Raw genomic sequence first — 16,665 nt, forward strand, 5'->3', positions numbered from 1 at the left:
TGGTACGAGAATAGAGAATATACGGGCTTTCACTTTTTGCTTGTCACAAATCCACTTCCTTTGTCAAATTCAAGCCTACCGCGTTTCAAAGGAAAATAATAAGCTATAATTTATCAGGTAGCAGCTACGTGCCTTGTGAGGTGCTCCCTTTATTTACGATTGATGCGGGAGTAAACATTTTAATCAACTTTACTTTGTCTCGATTGCTTTCAGAGCGTTCTGATTAATGCAAAGCTTAAAGTTCAGTTCAATGCCACGTTTCTCTTTTGATGCGGTCGTGTAATTGGTAACGATTTATTAAGGTTTCGAAACCGAAATTATATCAAATTTTGGCAATGATTTCTGGGTCTATAATACAACTTTTGTAGAAAGACAATGTTTTGGGTAACACTCTTGAGTACCTATACCATAAAGAAAATGGCCTATGATGTTTTTTTATCTTTCACCATTGGGAAAAAAGCAGCAACTAGTAGAGAGTAGAGTAGAGAGTTAAAGTTCTCCATAACAGCACAAGAGGTGGACAATGAGACTTTTTAAAATAAAATTTTGAATTTAAATAGGGCCATAGAGTAACAATTTACAAAAAGCGCAATTCCTCGTTAACATGCACTTTTGCGGAAAGAAAATTGTCATCCCCCAACGAAGTTGATTCTAAAATGGCGATTGATCCAGCAATTCCTCTAAAATGATTCAAATGCGATTAAACTACAACAATTAATTATTTATTAGGAAAATGTGATTTACCACTTCTCGAGTAAATTTCGCGGTCCAAACACGAATACTGGTCGCGACAGGTGTCTTTGAATCGAATATCAAATTTTACTAGGGGCCATACACTGGTAAAAACGGCCCAAACGTCCTTTTTTATTATCCCTTTTTAAGTTTTCTTGGTATCCCGTAATATAGTTCTTTACCGCGATTAAACGCGAATAAATGTTATATATGGACCATATACTGGTCGCTTTGACTGGAGCAAAACGAATTACCTACTCAAAATCTTCCCAAAAAATGATCTCCCCTAATTGGTATTAATTAGTTCACACCTTTTTTTACATGGCGTGTAGTCATTACACCAATCATTATTTTTCAAGACAATTTTTGACTAGCTGCACACTGGAATTCAGCTTAGTGGCATTTTGATTACGTGAACATCAGATCTGCAGCTTTTTTTTTCTGCGACCTGACGAAGCCTGACTTCCTAAACCCATTACGAAACAATGTCCTATTGTATTGATATATGTGCAATAAAGACGCACACCATTTTGACCGCGGTTGACAACTTTATTCTTTGAATTTCCAGCAAGAGGACGTTATCTGGGAAATAACTTTACTAAATTTCGACAACTTAAATATTTTGATGCTACACCATTTTTTAAATTATTCAAACCCCAAAACTTAAAAAACTCTAACTCCATCTAACTTCACTTCCAAAAATTGAAATACAAATTTACAGCTCCCGTTACACAATCAAATCAACAACACTCCCTCTTGGTTTCTATCTTTTCGGTGCTTTCTTTCGGTGTATATTTTCCATTTCCCGCGTGGTTCTTTTCAGTTTCCGATTTGGTCTCTCTTTTTCTAAAAGTAAATGGCTTTCTTTTGTTCTCCGTTCAGTCGTTAATGTGACAATATGGTTTTTCATCTTATTTCACATTGTTTGCTTGTTCATTGTGTGTTTTGTAATGTTCTTTCCGTAATTTAAAATTCCAAATTTAAGTAACATTCGATTCATACTCTCATTTATATTTGATATTCTTAGACATAGAGTCTTTCCTTTGCACATCCGTTTACTTTAGATGTAAATTACTTCTATGGTGGAGTTATTACTGTAGTTCTTTAGTTTACCGCTAGAGGACACGCTATGTACCTTTCTGCACATAACTCTATCACTTCTTCTTTAATTTTGTCTTACGTACAAGCTGTACTTGTTCCTTTTAGAGAAGACTGGTACTGGTGAATTATTTTTATTAATACGCCATTACTTTTTTTACTTATGTCTACCTGAATTGTGATTTTTTGTAGTGGCTATTATAGTTTTTCACTCGATATCTTATGTGTTGTAGCTGCTCCATTGAATACGCCTATCGGATTTAGATTTGTAAGTAGTTACGCTGGGAGGTATGTACAGATTTGACTCAACCTTGTTTTTAACACGTAATTTTTTTGGGGCTTTATCTTTTCTCATAGTTTTCTCTTAATTTTCTCTTCTGGTTTATTTATTTATTATCTACCGTAGTATTTCGACTTACATCGACGCAGAGCCTGGGATGACATCGTATTTGTTCCTAAATTTTAGCTGCAAATCTTTTGCAGATTAGTGCTCTTGTGAATCGCTTTAATATTTCTGATGCTACGTACATTACTTTTGTCGTGACGAAGATTATACCTTCCGATACTTCACTTGGGTTTACGTTACCTTTGTTCCGAAAATTCATTCGTATTAGCTTAACTACGTTTCATATCCTTTATATTAAGATATCTACGATTTTTATTTACGTTACTTGTGTCATTACGAAGAATTTGCTAGTTGCGATTGCAATATTTATGTTCCGCGCTATTCACTATCCCTTTAGTTGTTTATGTGCTTCGCCTGCTACATATTTATATTTCTCGGTACATAAATAAATATCTAAATAAATAAATAAATAAGTAAATAAATAAAATCTGACAGATAACGCAGAAACGCGCTTCTTCTTACCTTGAAATTGTTGCGACCTGCAGTTAATAAGGTAATATATTTATTTTCGACGACACCTTGATATAACGTTTGATTACATACTGGTTTTCGATACAATCGAATTGTAATTAATATATGTTTGATAATCATTTAACAATATAGCTTCGTTGTTTTCTGCGGAAGACTGTTTTGATATTGATAATTTCCCTGACTACGAGTTGATCCTTTTTCTTTTGCTAAAAAGTGATTTAAATTTAAATGGTGACATTTCAAGTCTACATATTAGTGTCCTACTTGTAATATTTTGAGATCATTTATTAATTCGACATTCGTGGTATGTTTTGTAACGTTCTTTTCTCAACACTTTAAAATTCCAAACTTTTTTACTCTTATTTATATTCGATATTCTTACGCCATCTATGTTTTTCCTTTGTAAATCAGTTAAGTTTAGATGTATGGTAGAGTTGTTCTTTAGTTTGCCGCTAGATGTCACACTATCTATTTTCTGTATTAATAAAATCGGAAGGTTTTTCAGAGCCGAACCTTTTTCCCTGGAAGTTGCTCTTTTTTTCGAGAGTGCAGCGCATTTTTGACTTTACTTGCTTTGCTTTTAACACTAACGTAGGGGCGCTACGTTTTTTCAATTGGAAATTGATTACTTTTTACTCCTAATTTAGAGGAAATTTACGTATATTCATATTGTATCGTTAACGTGTTAATTTATCACGTAATAATATGGGCGGTCTAGTACTATAATAAATATGTACCAATTTAAGTGGTAACAGCGCGATAAATAAGTTAACCGCCGTTTCTATAAATTACCGATGGTGAAATCTTAAAACAGTGCTACGTATTTAAACCAAGCGCGTATCGCGACTGAATTCCACGAATTACTGCACAGAGTGCACCAAAATTATTGAATGAGTTCAATCGAACACATTTCATTTATTAATGTTCCTGAAAGAAATGCAGCGCATTGTTTAAAATTGCAGCGCATTGTTCTCTTTTGCGTGCGCGTTTTATAGTTTTCAGAATCTCCATTAATGCTACGTGAATCGGGCTTTAAACCATTCTTACAGGAACAAAAACTCTTCTTAATTCCTCGTTACTTAATATACAATTCACATTGTTCCATCAAATTGACGCTTCGGGCAGTTCATGTTACTTAATTAGCAATGATTGCTACAATAATTGATGTATTATTAGCCCCAAAGAAAAAGGTCCGCAGATCACTTGGTTTCTACGCTAATTATTTTATTTCGATATTCGTTTTACAAATTGCACGAAACGTGGTAGTGTAGTAACATATAAATGTGCTGTACCGAAGGGAAAAAATGAGGCTTTACAATCCTTCGACTTGTCACAGACGGCTTTCATTCCATATTTCCCCTCAGATGTCATCTCTAATGCTAAAAAATGGCAGTGACTCGGGCCAACCGAAGAAAAAAATATGCCCCAAATTGAATCTTGATGGAAAGTGTTTCGGTTCGTAGTTTAACGGACGTCGAGCGAGACACGGCTGAAAATACAAAGGGATGTGACATAGAAGTGCAATATAGAAAATTGTACGAGAACTGAAACACGTTCCAGACTTAGCATTACTATGCGGTCTTTGTAAAGGACATAACAAAAAAATAAGGTGGAAGCTGTAATTCTCTGTAAAATTCCACTAAAAAGGGAGGTCACGTGAGAAAGCTATTTTTCATTATATCTCTCTGAAAGTCCAACGAGAAATTCATTTTTCCCTCTACACTAATTTTAACGTTTGCATTTTCAAAACGAAAAACGTTGTTTTTATACAGACTTTCGGCCCAATTCAATTAGATTATTAATAGGGAAAATCGTTTTCACATGGCTGCACATTTTAAACAAGTGCTCCGTTTCTTTTTTACGTTTTGCCGGTTTCTTTAAACAAGGTAATAACAGAGCGAGCGTTTCATAAATTGCTTAGCGAAATTCCTTGTAGATCCTCGAAAGTGGGTACCTAAGTTATTTCTACCTTTTATGTTTGTTCGCATAAAGGTGGACGATCTGAAAATGGGAGTAATTTTTATCTTTTGCGGGCATTAGAGAGGAAAGTTTGTAGACCCGTTATGACAGAGGAACGTACGTGATCGAAGACCAGGAATAAAGTCTAATTGGTGTGCTACGTTAGAGGGGTTGTAGTGTTCTACAAATAGAACTTATCATTTCATTAATCATGATTTTAAATTTCACAATCAGCCCTGTGTCAAACTTAACGTGCATGTTACCTAACAGATGTAGTAACTAAGATTTGAATTTTGAAATTACGCGCCTTTAGTTTAAGTTGGTACTTATGTATAGTTGGTAGAATGTATTTTTAAGTTGGCATGCAGGAGGTTGACTATATTCAGTTTGATGGAATTGTGTTGTATTAGTCACATTGTGTGGTTCAGTTCCCCGCATTTTATTTAATAAACATTATTGAATATTGTTATTGATTATTGTATTAGTAAGCAGGACCCCCTACAGCGTCAGAAGTGGGATGAAAGCATGAAAGATTCAAGTTTTGTTACACGATTGGTGAGATAAACTTTGATTATTTGAAGACCACGTTTTTGATCCGATTGACATTGTAATATCCAACATGTCCAACGAGAATCTATCGAATTTGCCTGGGGATTCTGTGTCATTAGAAGGGGGATCGCAAATTACATTGCAAGATGTTATTGAAGCTACCATTCGAGCCGTTACTCAGTCACAGCCATCGCAAGCCGGGTTACAATCAGCTGTTGTATCAAACGAACGAACAAATTTACACAAATTTAAAAACTCGGAAATTGGTACTTTAATACCGAACTTCGGAGGTGGTGATGAGGAGACTGTCGAAAATTGGTTTAACCGCATTGAAATCGTACGCAATACGTACCGTGTTCCAGATGATGTATTGCATGTCATTTCCATAGGTAAATTAACAGGAAATGCTTTGAAGTGGTATTACTCCAAGCCGGAATATGCTGGACTATCGTACGATGCCTTTAAACAAAAATTGCAATCCATGTTCCAAGTGAGGGAGGATAAGATTGCCTTAATGAAAAAGTTTGAATCGCGGATTTGGAGACGAAATGAAAAATTCTCTGAGTATTATCATGCTAAAGTGCTACTGGGAAATAAGTTAAATTTAAGTGATGCTGATATAATTGACTATATTATTGACGGTTTCAATAATCCTATGCTACAATCTCAAGCGCGGTTGCAAGATTTTGAATCATTGTCCGAATTCTACAATAAGATGAACAGAATAACGCAGTGTGACAGGGGTCTTCAACAAGTGAAAGGAACGAGTATCGTTGCAGTTGCAGGAAAAACAAATGTGACTTCGACACCTTCTGTCTCGCGATCCGAAGGTGAGTCATCAACAAAAACTGTACGTTGTTTTAATTGTAGCACATATGGGCATTTATCCATCAATTGCGACAAACCAAAACGGAATAGAGGTTCCTGTTATCGTTGTGGCAGCACAGACCATAAAATAGAAAATTGCACGCAGACTACTCCAGTGAGGCGAGTTACGAAATCAGCTGCGGACAGCACTACTACTGCAATCGTTATGGGTCCAGGGCAACCCATCATGGTTCAGCTGGAATTGAAGTATGGAGAGGATGCAACTCAATCATCATTGTCTTTGGACGCCATGTTAGATACAGGTAGCCCTATTAGTTTTGTAAAAAGTATGTACTTACCTGCTTATTGTTATACAACTGATATTGAATGTGATAATTACTTTGGAATTAACAATTCAAAAGTAACCATTGTAGGAGTATTTACTCAAACCGTGATTGTAAACCAAGAGAAATTGCCCCTTAAGATTTATGTCGTAGGTGATGATACTATGAATGTGCCTGCTATTGTTGGTAGAGATTTTATTACGCTATCTAAAACCCCAATTCGTTTGATTAATAATTTTGAAGGCTCTGCAAAGGAAAGTAAAATGGTAGATGATGCATGTAATGAGATTCTACAAATTGATATAAGTGATAATGTAAGTGAATGTGATTCAAATGTAAAACCTGACATTCCCTGTAACAAACAAACTACTTTACTGTTAGAACCTGATATTATTATTGATGACACCATAGATCATAAGATTAAAGAGGACGTTGTTTCACTGTACAATAATTGTTACAAAAATGCACTCATACCATCTTCTCCTGAGACCGATTATGAGATGCGTATTACTTTGAAAAGTGAGCAACCATTTTATTTTAATCCACGTAGATTGTCTCACGTAGAGAAGGGTGAAGTTAGAAACATTATTGATGATTTATTGAACAAGAATGTGATTCAACCTAGTCACTCTGATTTTTGTAGTCCTATTGTATTAGTAAGGAAAAAATCGGGCGAGATCCGCATGTGTGTAGATTACAGAGAGTTAAATAAGTTAATTGTACGGGATCATTTTCCCTTACCACTGATTGACGATCATTTGGATGCGTTGAGGGACAAACGTTATTTTACTTCGTTAGATCTTAAAAATGGATTTTACCATGTGAAAATTGCCCCAGACTGTGTACGTTATACTTCTTTTGTTACGCCATTTGGCCAATATGAATTTTTACGTATGCCATTTGGTATTTGCACTGCACCTCATGTATTTCAAAGATTTATTAATATAATATTTGCCAATATGTTACGTGAAGGTAAAATTCTGATTTATTTTGATGACTTGCTCATAGCCACTAATGAAATTGAAGAACATCTTCAAATTTTAAAAGAGGTGTTTGACTTGATGGTGAGAAATTTGTTAGAGATTAGATTGGATAAATGTAAGTTCATGCAAAAACAGATAGTATATCTAGGATATTTGGTAGACGGTGAGGGCATTCGTCCGAACCCTGAAAATGTGCAAGCGGTAATTAACTACCCATTGCCGAAAAATTGTCACGAAGTTCACAGATTTGTAGGACTAGTGTCTTACTTTAGAAGATTTGTCAAAGATTTTGCACTTTTGGCTAGACCCTTATATGCACTTATTCAAAAAAATATACAATTTCAATGGGGATCGGTAGAATTACAGGCCTTTGAGAAATTGAAACAGAAGCTTTCTGAATTGCCGCTTTTGTCGATTTATTCTCCCAAGACAGAAACAGAGCTGCATTGCGATGCAAGTTCATTAGGTTTCGGAGCAATTCTTCTCCAACGCCAGGTTGAAGATAATAAATTTCATCCTGTTTTTTATTATAGCCGACGAACAACTGATACCGAGTCAAGGTACCATAGTTATGAACTCGAAACACTTGCAGTTAAGTATGCTTTAGAAAGATTTCGTGTTTATTTGCATGGAATTAAATTCAAAATTGTAACCGATTGCAATTCTCTAAAATTGGCTTTAGCAAAGAAAGATATAAATCCTAGGATTAGTAGGTGGGCACTATATTTTTCTGATTTTAATTATGAAGTCGAACATCGAGAAAATTCTCGAATGCGACATGTCGATGCATTGAGCAGAGCTCAAAATATTCTTATCATACAAGAAAATAGTTTTGAGTATGTGTTAGGCTTGAAACAGACTCAAGATCGTAACATAACGAAAATTAGGAATAGTTTAGAGGAAAGTGAAAGTTCATTTTTTGAATTACGGGATGGATTGGTGTATAGAAAGGCTAAAGATGGGCTTTTATTCTATGTCCCAGAAGCCATGCAGCAAAATGTTATAAGAACATGCCATGATGACGTAGGTCACTTTGGTACTGATAAGACCGTGGAATTAATTAAGCGAACTTATTGGTTCCCTAACTTAAAAAAATGTGTTGAGCACTATATTTCCAATTGTTTGAAATGCATAACGTTTTCCGTGCCGCAGGGGAAACAAGAAGGGAAATTGCATAATATTGATAAAGGCAATAAACCATTCGATACATTAAATATTGATCATTATGGTCCACTTGCAACAACTAAAAGACGAAATAAATTTATTCTTGTCGTAATTGATTCATTCACAAAATTTGTTAAGTTATTCCCTTCACGAACAACAAATGCTAGTGAAGTTATTTCTCATCTACTTACCTATTTTAGATATTATAGTGCTCCACGCCGAATTATATCAGATCGAGGCAGTTGTTTTAGATCTCAACAATTTAAAGAGTTTGTCGATTCTAGAGATGTTATTTTAGTACTTATAGCGACATCTGCTCCGCAAGCTAACGGGCAAGTCGAGCGGGTAAATCGATATTTAACACCTATGATATCTAAGTTATCTGAAAAATTAGAATGGGACCAAGTACTAAATGATGTTGAATTTTCAATTAACAATACACTATGTAGATCAGTAGGGGTTAGTCCTTCCGTTTTATTATTTGGGATAAATCAAAGAGGTAATGTTAACGATAATATTAAGGAGTATCTGCAAAATAATAATTATCTTAATGAAAGTTTAGTATCACTGGCTGATGTGAGGACAAGGGCTCAAATACAAAATACCAAAGTACAAGATTATAATAAATCATATTATGATAGTAGACGGAAAAACCCAAAGAGTTTTAAAGTGGGCGATTATGTTGTTATTAAAAATACCATAACTGAACCTGGCATTAATAAAAAGCTGCTACCTAAATATAAAGGCCCCTATGTTGTTCAAAAAATATTACCAAATGACCGTTACTTGATTAAGGATATTGAAGGATTTCAAGTTACCCGAATTCCTTTTGAAGGTATTTTTGACCCGTCACGTTTAAAACATTGGATGCATAACAATTGTGAAAGTGCGAGCGATTCTGAGGGTGAAAATCATTCTGTCGAAGTTGAGGACAACTTATCGTCAGGATCGGCCGAGCTGTAGTAACTAAGATTTGAATTTTGAAATTACGCGCCTTTAGTTTAAGTTGGTACTTATGTATAGTTGGTAGAATGTATTTTTAAGTTGGCATGCAGGAGGTTGACTATATTCAGTTTGATGGAATTGTGTTGTATTAGTCACATTGTGTGGTTCAGTTCCCCGCATTTTATTTAATAAACATTATTGAATATTGTTATTGATTATTGTATTAGTAAGCAGGACCCCCTACAAAAGTAAACAAAACTTACTCCGAGAGTTTAATTAATAAGGCTATAAAGTAATATTTTATATATAAAGATATAAAAATTTTATTCAATTGCGCGTTTTATACCTTAATAATAAAATCATACCTATGGTGTATCACAATAGAAATAGGGGACCATACCATAAAAGTAAACAAAACGTGCTCCGAGAGTTTAATTAATAAGGCTATAAGGTAATTTTTCATATATAAAAGATATATTTATAAACATTTTATTCAATTGCGCGTTTTATTCCTGAATAATAAAATCATACCTATTGTGTATCACAATAGAAATAGGGGAACATACCATAACAGTTAACAAAACTTGCTCCGAGAGTTTAATTAATAAGGCTATAGGGTAATATTTTATATATAAAGATATATTTATAAAAATTTTATTCAATTGCGTGTTTTATTCCTAAATAATAAAATCATACCTGTTTGTCAATTACACAGGGTGGTCCGAGACCACCCGTTTTATACTCCTGGGCTTAAAAAAATTTCCAATATTGGTAAGTTTGTGCAGGTCAACTTATTTCAACAAAATGCCTACTACAGTGTTTTTTTATACCTTCAAAACCACAAAACCAAATTCTTGGTGTGGTTTGTGTATGGAAATTTTGAAGCGCTTTAAAGACCAGTTATGCACGAGTTTCTTATAGGATTTTTTATTATACCTGCAATATAATTTAAATATAAGAGAAATAAAATAAGATCTTATCGACTTTCTACTCGAATACATTTGTGATTAAGTTAAAATGAATTTAATTGAAAATTTAGTGGTATGTTGCAGAAGCAGAAGAAAAGTCGCTACCTACAAACTCCAGTAAAGCAAAGAATATGGAAAGTCTTTGGAAATGGATGAATGAATTAAAGCCCTAGCGTCTCAAAGGTCCGACCTCGCAGTCATTTGAGTGTTCAAAACGGATATTGCGATTCAGGTATAATAAACAAAAAATTTCATTGGCGAGTTTTCGACACTAAAATATGAGATCACAAAAACAGCAGGTACATACTACACTTTACTCTATTTTGTTCTAATCTAGATCACCCACAATTAAAACAGCAGACAGGCATTTTATGTTAAAGCATCATGAGAACAAAAAATATGCATATACCCAATTACCATTGCCTCAACGCCATTTCTACTGGAAGGGTGAAAAGGAAAAACTTGTTGCCTATAGATTACACACTAATTGCTTATGACTAATAATAAATAGGAGTAGATTAGGTGTCGATAATTCTAGTATAACACTCAAAAAATTACTTCTACACCAAATAGGTACGAACACCCTCGTTCGGGCTTCAAATGAGAATGGCAGTGTCACACTCAACAACATCCAGTTCGCTGATGAGCAATTATACGTACAATTCTCTGTGTGTCGGGAGATGTCGTTTGATCGCGTATTTGGTCTTCGCCGTGTAATCGCACAGTTCACATTTGAAATCCTTGGAGGTCGTGTGCGTTAAAAGATGCATTCTCAAATTGTACTTGTTATTGGTCGCGTACCAGCACTGATGGCACTTTAAATCCTTCGAGGCCTTATGCACTAAGAGATGTCGATTGAGGTCGCGTTTGATATTTGTTGCATAATCGCATTGGACACATTTCAGTTCCTTCACGCTCTTGTGCGTTAACTTATGAATTTTAATGTAGGATTTCGAATTGGTCGCGTAATCGCACAGGTCACATTTCAAATCCTTGGACGTCTGATGCGTCAGCTGGTGCGCTCTGAAATTGGATCGATTGTTGGTCGCGTAATTGCAATGGTCGCATTCCAAGCCCTTATAATTTGTGTGCGATAACAGATGTGATTTAAAGTAGGATTTATTATTCGTTGTATATCCGCACTGTGCACATTTGAAATCCTTGGAAGTTTTGTGTATTAAAAGATGTTTTTTGAGATCGCCTTTAATGTTCGTTGCATGATCGCAGTGGGCACATTTTAAAGCCTTGAAAGTCCTATGTGTCAGCAGATGTGTTTTAAAACATGATTTATTACTCGTTGCGTATCCACACTGTGCGCATTTCAGATCTTTGGAAGCCGTATGAGCTACCACATGAGTTTTGAAATGGTACTTGTTATTGGTTGCATAACCACACTGGTTACATTTCAGATCCTTGGAAATCTTGTGGGTTAACAGATGCGATTTATAATTGGTCTTATTATTGGTTGCATAATTACAGTGTGCACATTTTAAATGCTGAGACGCTGTATGCTTTAACATATGCGTTTTGAAGTTGGATTTAATATTGGAAGTGTACTCACACTGCGTACACTTGAAATCCTTAAAAGTCTTGTGTACTCGGAGATGTTTTCTCAAGTCGGCTTTAATATTTGTCGCATAACTACAATGGGCACATTTTAAATCCTTGGTGGTTTTATGCGTTAACAGATGTATTGAAAAACACCTTTTATTACAGGTTGCGTAATGACATAGAGCACATTTAAAATTTGTGACGGCTTCGTGTGTCAGCAGGTGTGTTTTTAAATGATAACCGTTACTGGTTGCGTAATCACATTGGGTACATTTGAAGTCCTTTGAAACTTTGTGCGATAACACGTGGATGTTGAAATCAGTGTCATTGTCTGTTGCAAAATCGCACAGCACACATTTTAAAACGGTCGATATTTTGTGTGCCAATAGATGCAAGTCCAAATCAGAATTAACATCCGTTGTGTAATCACACTGGGCACATTTAGTCTCGCTTGTTTCAAAGTCTGTCGATATTTCCTTAGCATCGACATCTTCCTGCACGAATTCCTTTTTATCTTCCCAGTCCGCACCAATCGACAACGAGTACGTTTCTTGCTTTACCGTTGCATCGCTAGGGCAAACCTCGTCAACAAATTCCTTAGTTTCTTGCTCTTGTTTCGGTTCAACTTTGACATTGGCAAACATCGTTTAATGAACTACAAGAAAAGTATTAATTACATTTAAATTGGTTACTTAGAGTAAGAAATAAAGCTCTGAAGGTACGTACTCCAAAGGAACGTTCTTCAGGCATTTGCCACTTGGAACAAGGTATTCGTCCAAGAGAAAAGAAAAGGTGTCAAGTGTCAACTGTCAAGTCAATTTCGACTGTGGCTAACGAATAGGTAGGACGTGCGGTAGCCACCACAAAAGTTGTAATAAATACGTTTCTAAATGAAAACACAACACAACATTCCCGTATGTTTTTCGGGAGTACGCTTCGTAATACTTTTGCGAAAAATGTCCCTTGATTTGACAGAGTACCCTGTACATACCCAGCGTGGTTCTTCTGATTCTTCGAATGTTCCATCCGATTTTTCATATCCTTTGGGGATTTTTTCGTTTTTTTTTAAATTTTAGCGATTCAGCAAGCAAAAAACAATGAACAGTGGCGTGCGTATTTTTCAATTTGTAGATTTGTTGCAAATGTTAATACTTTTTTGATACAATAAGTTGCTTTGACAAAATTAACAAAAGATTAACATTTTTCCAACGCAAATTAGTAAAATTATAAAATTAATTAACACAATTTTTTTTCCGCATGCGCTTTTGGTAAATAGATTATTGAATGCTATCTATAGTTAAGTGTAATCTAGCGTGTTGTGCTTGTGAATAAGTTGGTCTGTATCATGTCTAATCACAGTATAATTTATTTGTGTGGTTTTCAAGTATTATCTGTGGAGTGTATTTGTAATATGAGCTCACGAGCTTTATTCTTGATGTATGACTTTAGGTACTTGATTGTGTCGATGTTTGTATTCTGTTTGTGAAATTATTTATTACCAGACCATCCACATTTGTAAATGGTAAACCTTACATTCCTAATATGTATGTAAATGTTAGTTTTTTGTATCAAAATTACAACTGGTGGTTCATTTTCAAGGAAATATACGATTTTGTGATAAAAGTCAATTGAATTTAATATTTATAAATATTTCTTTATTTTTAAAAATGACCTTAAATACAATTAAGCAAATGCTGATATATAATAATTCTAATATCTACAGCTAAATGAGTTACATTCGTTACATTTTAAAGAAAACCTCGGAACGATAACTTTGCTTATTCCGCTAAAATTGTTTGGTTTTCGGGAATTCACGTAAATATCGAAAAATCTAGTTAGTATACGTCCATCTCATCAAGCCACACACTAAATAACTAATATTTAAGTTAAGGAGAAATGCGTTCCTTTGAAAACCGGTTTGTGTGCCTTAAAAGGTGGGTTTTAATACAGTATTTGTTATGTGTCTCAAAATCGCAATGAGCACATTTAAAATCTTTAGAAACTTTATGTTTTAAAAGGTGTCGTTTTAACCAGTATTTGTTGTTTGTCTCATAATAACAATTAGTACATTTAAAATCTTTAGAATCGGTATGTGTTAAAAGGTGCACTTTAAAGTAGTATTTTCTCTCAGTCGTGTAATCACAATGGGCACATTTAAAATCTTTAGAATTGGTATGTTTTAAAAGATGTCGTTTAAAGTAGCATTTATCATTTGTTTGGTAATCACAATTAGCACATTTAAAATCCTTAGAATCGATATGTTTTAAAAGGTGTCGTTGAAGATATTTTTCATTATTTGTTCCATAAGTGCAATGAGCACATTTAAAATCTTTTGAATTGATATGTGTTGAAAAGTGTCGTTTAAAGTGGTATTTAACATTTGTCTTGTAATCACAATTAGCACATTTAAAAGCTTTAGAAAGGTTATGTGTTAAAAGGTGCCGTTTGAGGCGATGATTAATATTTGTCTCGTAATCACAACGAGTACATTTAAATTCTTTAGAATCAGTATGAATTAAAAGATGTTGTTTAAGATAATGTTCATTATTTGTTCTATAATCACAATTGGCACATTTCAAATCTTTAGAAACTTTATGTGTTAAAAGGTGTCGTCTAAATTGGGATTTAATATTTGTCTTGTAATCACAAATAGTACATACAGAATTGCTATGTTTCAAAATGTGTCGTTTAAAGCGGTAGTTATGACTTGTCTTGTAATCACAATGAGCACAATGTATCTCATTACGTTTGTGTGTTACAATGTGCCGTTTAAGTAGGTCTTTACTCTTTGTTCCATAATTACAATGAGCACAATTAAAAATACGTTGTTTAACTTGCAGCTTACTATTTGTTCTGTGTGGACCGAAGACACGTTCAAAATCGTTGGGAGTTTGCTGTTGTACTTCTTCATTATCGAGCGATTTGGAACTGTGTGTTGTAATGTTAGTAATTTCGTCCTTTATTGCCTCGTTGCTTACTAAAATATGATCTTGAAAATCGGAATTGATTTCTTCTTCTTGTTTTGGTTCCATTTTAATGAGTGGTATGGCACCATTTTCGTCCATATCACGAATCAACAACGTTATCAAGAAACTTTGTTTATCAACAATATAAACAGTTTGCGCTGACGTGTGCTCTGGCTGTCGCTCAAGTACCGGTAAAGGTCAACTTTACGTTTTTTTAAGTGGGGGGTTGTCATTAAAGTAGCATTCAGTCAGAACCTTAAAATGAATACGCACAATTAACAATTCATAATTAAGCTGCATTCACAACGTCGAATTAATGTTTATATAATAAATTATTACGTCAACTTTGCGTAAAGGAATCATTCGCAATGCATGAAATTAGTATACAGGGTGGTGACTTGCGTAACGCATCATAGGGATTTCAATGTAAAATTCATAGCATACGATTATTGGCTCCCCAAATTATTTTAGAGCAAAAATGTATTAAGGTTTTTTGTAGAAAAAATTTTTTAACGTGAATCAACCGTATTAGTTTTCAATTTTTTGCATAATAAAGACGGAAAATTTCAAAAAATAAAACCTGCATCTTTTTCAATAATCTGCTTGGGTGCATCCAAATCAATGCAGTCATAACGGTTAAAATGACGAGAACACAGCCTTGTTTTGACATCATCGAATTCCGATAGTTCACATGCTTGCAGTCACCGATTCTTGTTGCTTTTTTCACTTGGGAATCTACAAACAAGTATGGCATAAATGAATTACAGATAATTGCATTATAAGTTACTTGTGCCATGAAACCGAAGAATCCACTTTCCCACAAGTGCCTGCATTCTTTATTTCTAAGTAATAAACACACTAAAATTGCATTAAAAAGCATTAGGTATTTCTTTACAATTATTGTGTATCACTTACCTACACTGATTTATATAACTACGAAAGTCTTCTTTACTATTAAAATTAAACAAAAGTTCAATAACTCATAAACAAAACAAACAATTTAACCTCAATCCGTTATGTCAAACTGGAGTAAATGCTTGGTAAATAACACTTCATAATAACAGGCATGCGCATTAGCGCCTATTTGACTTCTAATGACAGAAGTATATTTCCCTCTTCCAATGTTGGTGATAGGCGTGTCCACTCGTTTATCCATATATACTCCGTTCAATAGTTATTGCCCAAGTAGGTAGCCATGGAATTTTGTTTTTGTTTAATAAAATTAAAACTCCCTATCAGAATCAGTTGCGAAGTACAGGAATGTCTAATTTGACTATTTGAGGTTAAACGTACAATGTTGTCAGTGCTTTCACACTTTGTTTGCCACTAGACCTAATATGTTTGAATATCGGCGTCATGGATACGTATCAGTCAATTGTGATTTTTATTAAGCAAATATGCCGAAAATCATAAATTCAGATGCTAAAATGTAATGATCTTAAGAGGTCAACTAACTTCACTCCGAACACTAAATTCAAATACGGTGGGAAAATACTAAAAGGATATGGCTACCATGTCCAGCCTTCTCCTCTGCCGGAACAAATGGCTTGTGATCGGATCGCCTAGGACAGAGACCCTACATTTTACTCACCGTCAAGTTGTAACCGTTACACTCGGAATGGGGGATGCTATCGGGAAGGAAAAGAAACAGTCAAATGCGGCCTAAAGTATTTATTGTTACCCAAACAGATTCCCTAATAATTTGGAAATGCAGAAGTCCCT

The 16,665-nt window shown here is 34.6% G+C and overlaps 2 protein-coding genes across 2 annotated transcripts; both read right to left on the reverse strand.

The window, feature by feature from the left end:
- Positions 1-10,096: 10,096 nt before the first annotated feature.
- Positions 10,097-12,810, reverse strand: LOC116178025 (zinc finger protein 99-like). Its single transcript, XM_031497273.1, has 2 exons — positions 12,704-12,810; positions 10,097-12,632 (listed from the first exon to the last, which is right to left on the reverse strand). Exon 2 carries the CDS (start codon positions 12,619-12,621, stop codon positions 11,077-11,079), a length of 1,545 nt encoding a protein of 514 aa, XP_031353133.1. The 5' UTR covers positions 12,622-12,632; positions 12,704-12,810; the 3' UTR covers positions 10,097-11,076.
- An 843-nt stretch (positions 12,811-13,653) lies between these two features.
- On the reverse strand, positions 13,654-15,137 carry LOC116178957 (gastrula zinc finger protein xLCGF3.1-like). Its single transcript, XM_031498621.1, has 2 exons — positions 14,956-15,137; positions 13,654-14,905 (listed from the first exon to the last, which is right to left on the reverse strand). The coding sequence occupies exons 1-2, from the start codon at positions 15,030-15,032 to the stop codon at positions 13,864-13,866; spliced, it is 1,119 nt and encodes a 372-aa protein (XP_031354481.1). The 5' UTR covers positions 15,033-15,137; the 3' UTR covers positions 13,654-13,863.
- Between the last annotated feature and the right edge of the window lie 1,528 nt (positions 15,138-16,665).

Source organism: Photinus pyralis, unplaced genomic scaffold, assembly GCF_008802855.1.
Source record: "Photinus pyralis isolate 1611_PpyrPB1 unplaced genomic scaffold, Ppyr1.3 Ppyr1.4_LG8, whole genome shotgun sequence".
NCBI classification, from domain to species: Eukaryota; Metazoa; Arthropoda; class Insecta; order Coleoptera; family Lampyridae; genus Photinus; species Photinus pyralis.